The 9,529-nt window shown below is 34.6% G+C and overlaps 2 protein-coding genes across 2 annotated transcripts; one reads left to right on the forward strand and one right to left on the reverse strand.

Annotated features, from left to right (window-relative positions):
* Positions 1-452: 452 nt before the first annotated feature.
* LOC135222334 (pupal cuticle protein Edg-84A-like) lies at positions 453-2,777 on the reverse strand. The gene is made up of 4 exons (XM_064260418.1): positions 2,772-2,777; positions 2,392-2,469; positions 1,409-1,588; positions 453-686 (listed from the first exon to the last, which is right to left on the reverse strand). The coding sequence occupies exons 1-4, from the start codon at positions 2,775-2,777 to the stop codon at positions 597-599; spliced, it is 354 nt and encodes a 117-aa protein (XP_064116488.1). The 3' UTR covers positions 453-596.
* A 5,631-nt stretch (positions 2,778-8,408) lies between these two features.
* Positions 8,409-9,176, forward strand: LOC135222167 (cuticle protein 10.9-like). The gene is made up of 3 exons (XM_064260326.1): positions 8,409-8,482; positions 8,637-8,816; positions 9,000-9,176. The coding sequence occupies exons 1-3, from the start codon at positions 8,426-8,428 to the stop codon at positions 9,093-9,095; spliced, it is 333 nt and encodes a 110-aa protein (XP_064116396.1). The 5' UTR covers positions 8,409-8,425; the 3' UTR covers positions 9,096-9,176.
* The last annotated feature ends 353 nt before the right edge of the window (positions 9,177-9,529 follow it).

The raw sequence follows: 9,529 nt of genomic DNA on the forward strand, positions 1-9,529 counted from the left end.
GTATATATATTATATTATATATATATATATATATATATATATATATATATATATCTATATATATTATTATAATATATATAGATATATATATGATATATATAATGCATAAACACAGATAGACACATTTTCTATGCATCGGATGCATACAAATGAATGATTGTGAGAGAATATGTCTGCAAAGTCTGTTTAAATTACCTTTAAATATATTTCGTTCGATATTTTATTACATGTTGAAAACCGAATAAAGACACATATATCTGTTTGTGTCATTTAAATTTTTCTTCACGTAGAATGAAACAGCATAAACATTTGACATTTATTGAAGTTGACGATGCCAAAGAGATGTTGTTGTATAAAGAATTACGTAGTGAAGAAAAAGTCATACATAAACTACAGAAGATGAAACTCTTATCTGAAATATTAACACTATACTAGGATTTTAGGATGAAACTTTTAACAAAAATATAGTTTCTTAGAACAAGGCACACAGACTAAAACCGAACAGATTCCATTTTGTTAACACTAAGTTCAGGAAGAATGAACGAAAGGCAGAAGTAGGCCAAAAACCGGTTGCGTCATAGTTTGGAAATTTGAATCTATGCGATGGTTTCTGCTTCCTCTCGCACCAGGAGACGAGGAACTGGCATCCTTACGACGACGTTGGTCTTCTCTTGCTTGGTTACAGCCTGCAAAGGATATATAAAAAAAGTTAGTATCTATTTATCCAATTGTCGTTTAAGAACCCACCCACTGTATGGAAAAACACAAGGAAAGGATGAGAGAACCGCGTAGGCTGCTACTCGTAAAACTGACTTTCCAACTATTAGTCTGAGCCTTGGTCTAAGAAGATTTCTTAGAAAATGGCCTGAGTCAGTCTGGGTTGCTACTTGAAAAGTCCTCACTCTACCAGTCTGTCTAACCTGCTACTCTCAAAACTGGCATTACCATTAATCAGTCTCAGGTACTTCTCTCCAAGCTGGTTTTACACCAGTCAGCCTGCGGTACTACTCTACAAGATGGTTCTACACCAATCAGCCTGCGAAGCTACTCCACATCTACTGGTTAGATTACGATCTCGAAAGATATGCTGTTTCTAATAACCAACGTTTACTAAAATTATAGATTTATTTAGAACTAAAGTGAAATGGCATTGATAACAGGACCAAAAGTATACAAAACGGGAGTTCGCGGATTATAACTACCTGGAAAAATAATGTGGATAAGATTTCAAACTAAAAGAAAAGCAAAAACTACAAAACAAATCTGCATTTTATGGAAGTGATGACAGACTACAGAGAATGTGAACCACTCTGAAATCTACATAGACTACCCTTATTTGGTGACGTAGATTAATGAACAAAGATAAAATAAATAGTTACAGGAGATAAGCGAATATCTGAAACCTTACGTTGTAACCGTTGACAGGATCAGCCGTGTAAGTGACAATGTAGCGTGTTCCGTCAGCGGCGATCCAAGAGTACTGTCCCTGGACGGCGCCGTTGCTGTCCTGGGATTCCTGGCGGGCCGAATAGACGGTGTTCTCGTCGTCGTTGACGACAACGTTAAAGTTGTATGGGTCGAAGGACTCCTGGATAAAAGACAGAGAGGTCAGACAGAGACAGATGTGGCCGGGTAGAGTAAAAGAAGGTGGCCTGGGAATAAGATAATCGGATCTTTCCTAGATAGTGACCCATAACAAATTTCAGGGGGCGTTATCTGGGACTAATATTTCTTGAGAATCTTTATCTTTAAGCTATTTACAGTCTTTTGTTTATGTTTTATACCGTCATCCCCAACGCTATTTAGGAAAGATCCAGATAATTATAAAGGTAAATAGTATAACTGCACTGCCATGTTATTACCATCACTGTGACGTTGGCTGGAATGGAAGAAATCGGAATATCACGGATTGAAGGAATATTACAAATCATCAGGAATATGAAGAGCATTATAACATATTAAGGGTATTTAGAAATAATATTAAGAATACTTAGAAACATTGCAAGTATTAATTAAGATTAAGTTATTCGGGGTATTAAGAAATAATATTAAGAATAATCAGAAACCTTAAGAGTATTATTAAATATTAAGGATATTAAGAAATATTAGGAATAATAAAAAAACACTAAGATTATTGAATATATTAAGAATGTTAAGAAATATATTAAAAATAATCAGAAATGATAAGAATAATCAGAAATATCAAGGGCATTACAAAATAAGGGTATTAATACATATTAAGAATAATAAGAAATAGTAAGTGTTGGAAATATTTATTAAGGGTGTTAAAAGAAATATGAGGATCATTAGGAATATTTAAGAAATACTAAGTAATAATATGAAAAGGAATTAAAATAAGACAGTAGATAAAAGATGTTATACAATACTCACCATCTCTTTGGCCTCTTCTTCCTTAGTTAAGCGTCGGGCAGAAACAGCCAGGCCTACCAAGCACAGGAAAACCAAGACCTAGGGAATAAAAACAGTTTTATATAGCTGGAAGTTTAGTTTTTGATGATATGAAATACAAAATGTCTGTTTTTCCTTTTCTGGAAATTTGATAAAAGGCAAGAAAATGAATCGGAAATTAGATGGAAGTTCTTAAATATTATAGTATTTGCAAAGCAGACTGAATATATTTGCGTGGAATTCCCTTTATGAATTTTTCATAAAGGGAATTCCATGACATCTCATATGTGAGGATACAGTTTTTTTCTTAGTATGGTGGCAAGTCATGAAGAAGAAATATTAAAGTGAAAAATCATTCTCACCTTCATTTTTGTTTTCGTTTCCGTTCTAACCTCGTGGACGGGGAAAGTACTTGCTTTGTCGTGATCTCAAGTCACACTGTTTCATCGTCGGCAAGAGCGTCCTTATATACCGCAAAATCGGTCCGCTGTCAATGTCAATCACTTCTGTTGCCAACCTTGACTCTCGATGGTATGGTACACGTGACTGAGGGCGATGAATACAAATCATAAAAAAGGATGAAGTTTTTGACATAAACATTTTGCACAGTTTATGCGACTTAAGGTAAACTGAAAGTATGTGAAATATTGGCATTTTATTAACTGTTTTTTATGATGTGTTATAACTGGTTCAGAGTTTGATATCGATTTATTCATACAATTATTTTGATTGTCCATGCACGGAACACTAAGATCTTACTTTTAATTTGTTATAAAATAAGGGAAAATAATGGAGGTGAGATCTTAACAGAAAACAATTGGTTGTGATTGTGTCACTTGCCAAAGTAAATAATAATAATAATAACAATAATAACAATATTGAGATAATCCTGCAGCCAACGAAAATCAAATTAGCTGTGACGTCCCGCAGCGTAACGCAACGTCCAACAACGTTACCGCACAGCTCAGGAGGTCCAAACTATATACCTTGGTCCAAACGGCTGCAGATCCTGCAGCTTCCCAACCATCGACTCTGCGAAAGTGGCTTGAGACCTGGCTCAAGCCACCAATGAAAAAGAAGACTTACCTCCACCAGCCAATAGGAGATCAGCATGGGACAGACCCCCTGCTAACGAACCCAAATATGAGGAGGACGGACACCACACCAAAAGAAAACTCTACGGGCTGCTCTAGGAGCAAAAGCCCATGCTGGCATAAAGCCAGCTTAATCTCAAACAACACCAACTACAACAAAAGCAGTCCACATCAGCTTCTCAGCCTAGGGGGTGTCTGGCAGCTCCAGACGAAAACTCGCTTCAAGAAAGAGAGAGAGAGAGAGAGAGAGAGAGAGAGAGAGAGAGAGAGAGAGAGGAGAGAATCGTTAATGAATTCGATGACTATGATATCATAGTTTATCTGTAAATTCGAAATATATACACCGATCTTGACCCTGTATTTGATAATGACCTCTGTAGGCGCTCTACTATCCTGTTTAAGTAGCACGGAAAAAGCCGCTATCCGGAAAACAGAGAAGAATCTCTACAAGCGTAACGCGGTGAAGTAGCCATTAATTTTAATAAAATAATATAATAATAACAGTTCTCTTGAAATGAAGGCGTTTTCAGAGCAAAACTCCAAAAAATAGTTACTTAACAGTTTAACGATAATATTTCACCTCACATTAATGACTTTAAATACCGAAGCTCAAATCATAGTTACGTAACCGTCCAGTTCTTGAAAAAAGGTGACCTTGGAAAATATGACAAAAGGTCCTTTGGAGGAAAATAAGGAAGGATATAATACTCTCAGTACTCCACCCTAGGATTACATAAGCAAAAGATGGAGTAGAAAGTCCGCCTTCACCAGTCGAATAATGATTTTAATGTTTCTGACAGCAGGATAAAGTAGAATTACATTTATAAATTAAAACTGTATTCTGGATTGAACTTGGTCAATGGTATATTTCATTTCTTTTGAGACTCATGACCTGTTTTGGTTGGTCACCACAAATCAACAGCTCTGGAGAAAATGGAATTTTCGTAGTTTCGATTTGAACAACCTGAACAAAAATAGAGGCCATGCTGTGTTCTGTAGTTTCTATTGCCTTTTACTCTCTCTCTCTCTCTCTCTCTCTCTCTCTCTCTCTCTCTCTCTCTCTCTCTCTCTCTCTCTCTCTCTCTCTCTCTCTCTTAGATACACACACTTGCCAACAGCATTTGTTGTCAAGTCCAAGAATAGTTGCGTCTAGTATTTTTCTTGCTTTCGTTTTTGAGTCGAAACGCAAACTTTCCTTGATTTAGTCCCATTTGTCTTACGTTTGATTAGTTTTTATTTCAGTAAAACATGTAAATAATTCATAAGAACAAAAACTCTACATATTGAGCGCATTATCATCATTCTTCCACTCTCAACTGTTCACAAGTAAGGTAGAATGAACGCAAGGTAAATAGATAAGCTATATGTTTTCCGTGTAACGCGATAAATATATTGACTTGCTTTCGAAATAATACTGAAATCGATGCTTCCAAAGGAGAGGATGTGCTTTAATTAACAAATCTTTTTTGGAAATCCAACTGTTTTCCTTTTGATAATTTTATTATTTTTAAAATGATCACACGGAAATAATGAAGCATTTGTTATAAGAGGATCTAAATTTACGTGGTCATTGTTTAGGTCTTTGTTAGTGAATATGTATTTAATTAAAATATGTATTTATATCTATGTATATATATATATATAATTATATATATCTATATATATATATAATATATATAATTATATATATATTATATTATATTTATATATATATATATATATATAATATAAGTCTTTTGTTTTGTACTTTATATGCCATTATATATTTAATAATATACTGTTTTATTACAATATACATACAAACAACAACACACACACACAGTATATATATACATATATATTATATATATATATATAGATATATATATATATATATATATATATAGACTTTTATTAAATACATATTTATTTATAAATCTCAATGAGTGAACAAGTAGGTTTAGATTCCATTATTTAGAAATGCAAATCCATTACCCTGTATAATGATCACCCAACACTAATAAAAGAATCATAACAAGAAGCATTATATGTAATATATATCTATATATATATATAATATTATATTAATATATATATATATATATATTATATACTATATATATATGCATATGTATGTATATATAAGAGCGAATACCACAGGAAAATGATAGGCACAGGCCAAGCGCTTTCATCCTTGTTAAGGTATCGTTCCTTGAGGTGTCTTAATAAAGACGAAAGCGCTTCGATTTCTGCTTATCCTTTTCCTGTGGTATTCGCTTATTTAATGAAATCTACTGTGATTTTTAAGCATACATACATACATACATACTACAAAATAAAAATAAAATAATAAATATATATATATATAATATATATATATATATATATATATATATATATATATATATATATATATATATATATATATATATATTTCTGGGCTCGGCCGTGTCGCTCCGTGAAATACGTCTCTTTAGCACTATTTCTAGTAAAATATATATATATATATATATATAGATATATATATATATATATATATATATATATATATATATAATCTGGTTAAGTACATGTTTGCCATTTCATAGAACTTTCCAGTAAAAATACATAGCAATGACTAGAGAGGGCTATAGATTTGTCCTGTAACGATACATACCAATGACTACAGAAGGTGCAATAGAACTGTCCTACAATGATACATAACATTGACTGCAGAGGAGGCTATAGAATTGTCCAGCAATGATACATAGCAATGACTATAGAGAGTGCTATAGAATTGTCCAGCATTGATACATAGCAGTGACTACAGAAGATGCTATAGAACTGTCCTGCAGTGATACATAGGATGACTACCGAGGGTGCTATAGAACTGTCCAGCAATAATACATAACATTGACTGCAGAGGAGGATATAGAATTGTCCAGCAATGATACGTAGCAATGACTACAGAGGGTGCTATAGATACAGAGGGTGCTATAGAACTGTCCAGCAATGATACATAGCAATGACTATAGAGGGGAACATACAACTGTTCTCCAATAATACCTAGCAATGACTACGAACAACTGCAAGGGAATTTCTAACAGTAGCACCGGATCCATGCTTTCAGTGACATAAGGCCTCCACTGGAGTCTGTGAAAGAAATGTCAGGTAGTGTAAGCAAAAAATGGTTCGAACATCTTCCCACCTGAAAGAGTAGAGTATTAGAGGACGAGCAGAAAAGACACTGACGTGACCTGACTCTGATCGACAAAACTAAAAGCAAAGTACTACTCATACATGTGCCAGTACTGTTGGACTCCGGAGTAGAGAGAGAGAGAGAGAGAGAGAGAGAGAGAGAGAGAGAGAGAGAGAGAGGCGCCTGCTGACATATCCTTTGCCACTAAGAGAAATATCAAAATCCCTGATGCGACACCCAGATAAACAAGAAGCCGGATTAGTCCTAGGACTCCTGCAGAAGAGCATTCACCTAGAAACGGCACATGAACTAAGAAAAGTGACGAACTCCCAAAGCACATTTCTGTGTAGACGGTGATAGACTAGTAATAATAATAATAATAATAATAATAATAATAATAATAATAATAATAATAATAATAGTAATAATAATAATAATGATAATTTCAAGTTTAACCTTGGTGTTTTATAAACAAAACTGTGAATGATATACCATTAATTATGATCATTTATAGCCCAAGAATAAACAATAAGATATTTAGTACCATTTTACCAATAAAACCGAGAATGATTACAGATATAAAAATGTGAATGAAAATAACGACAATATTTCAAAGGTTAAACTTATCAAAAAGGTCATTCAGTGTAATTAAAAAATGGATAGTAGTAATACTAACAATAATAATATTTTAAAGTCACTTATTAATATTCGAATAATTAAGCACCATTTTACAAACTAAATCGAGATTAATGTTAATAATAATAATAGTGTACTTAGGAAGCAGACCCTCTCTCAAGCATACTTTATTAAAAGTAATGGCTACTTCTGCAACGTTACGCTTGTAGAGATTCTTTTCTGCAAGCGTAACGCTGCTGAAGTAGCCATTATTTTTAATAAAATAATAATAATAATTTTTAAGATAATATCTATAAGAGGATTTTATTTCAAGTATAAAATCATTAGGATATTAAGTATTATTTTCAAAAAAATAAAATAAAAACCGAGAATCACACTAAAAACCATATTTGCCAAAACTGAAAAAAAGAAAGGTAGCACGTGAAGCCTGTACCCTCTCACCTGCCACCCTTAGTTGCCCAGTATTGGAGGAGACGAGACGACCTTGACTGCAAGAGTCAGGTCGGATCTGGGATATATAAAGGCCGCCGGTGTCTCGTTCAAGCCAGAATTTCTCTCATTACGACAGAAGAAGACGAGAAAAATCAACTCGGCAACAATATGAAGGTAAGGGATACCTCGGCCTTCGTTGTGTTCAAAGCTCCTTTGAATATATAGGAATATAATATGTTAGGAAAGGATGGAAAGTTAGATAGAACGCCGATAATATGGACGGAGGTAGAGTAAAATGGATGAAATGGGGTGCAGCTAGGGGCCGAAGGGACATTGCCAAGCACCTTAAGTGATGCCTACAGTGCACCACTGGAAGTGAACTGGCGGCGCTATAAATGCGGTAGTTGAAAGCTCCTAGAACATCACAATTTTATATAGAAATGGTTTCAGATGGCAATCAAATTAACAAAAAGAAACAAAAAATATATTTGTCAAACCTAATATTGACATTACTTGATAAAGGGATGGAGGGAGTACAAATCTTATTAAATGATTAGCATGTAATTCAAATTACTATCAAATATTTTAGATTATCTGATAAAGCACAGGGAGGAGTATTCATTTCTTTAAATGCTTATTATGTAATTGAAATTACCACTCAGTGATTTCCTTCCAGGTGGTCATTTTCTTGTCTTTGATGGCTGTGGCGTTCTGTGCCCCTCAGATGCCCAAGAAAGAGGAACCCGTTGAGATGGTGAGTTTGACTTCACAGGATTTCAAAAGGAACCTTTGTAGAATATCTCATTTGTTTTTGTGACCTATTTTGTTCTATCAAACTTTTCCTTCTACTCACGGACATTCTTCGCTTGTATAGAGTCTTAGCTATTCTTGCAATTTCCCTCCCTTAGCAAGTCTTCGAGCCCTACAACTTCAATTATGCCGTCGACGACGACGAAAACACAGTCTATGCTACCCGCCAGGAAGCCCAAGACTCACAGGGAGCCGTCCAGGGACAGGACTCGTGGGTAGCTCCTGACGGAATCCGCTACACTGTCACTTACACTGCCGATGCTATCAATGGATTTCAGGTAGTTTTCAGTTTATCTCTGCTGTGTGTTTTGCTCATTCTTTCAGCTTCATTACTTTCAATATAAGAATATCCATGTAATGTTCTCATTCTAATAATGAATGCAGTACTCTGTTTTTTTTATTGTTCCAACAATTTAAAACCTCATTTCAGTCTATGACGTTGTTTATCTTTTACATTACAGGCTGTCACCCGCACAGAACAGACAGGCATCGAAGTCAAGATCCCCCTCTACGTTTATGCACCAGCAGAACCAGTCGATGATAAAACAGCTGCCTAAACAGGGAACCGGTCTGGATGGAATCTCAAGTCTCTAGCTAAATCTCACCAGCTGATTCAAGCCTGGAAAACGGTTATCACTTTCTGTTCATTACATTCGTATCAAAATTTACTTTTCTGAAACATCTAAATTTCAAGTCCTCCCTTGTTTACTTCGTGTTATGTATTTCAGTTTTACCCTTGTCTTTTGTGACGTCTTCTTCTTTTCAATAAATATTTTGTTCAAATTGTGCTTTTGTTTTTATTCCTTATGAACTCAGATAGTGACTAACGTTCGACCGAATTCTGGTCGGAGAAAAGGCACTTATCAGTTAAAATTCTTCTTGGGCGCAAGGTCGCACTCTTCAGAGGGAGACAGTTGTTCTCTGCTATATAGCATTAACTTTCTACATTTTAGCGTTTTATGGGCTCCTTTTATTGGATGGGATTCTGTTT

This window comes from Macrobrachium nipponense, chromosome 3, assembly GCF_015104395.2.
Source record: "Macrobrachium nipponense isolate FS-2020 chromosome 3, ASM1510439v2, whole genome shotgun sequence".
Lineage (NCBI taxonomy): Eukaryota > Metazoa > Arthropoda > Malacostraca > Decapoda > Palaemonidae > Macrobrachium > Macrobrachium nipponense.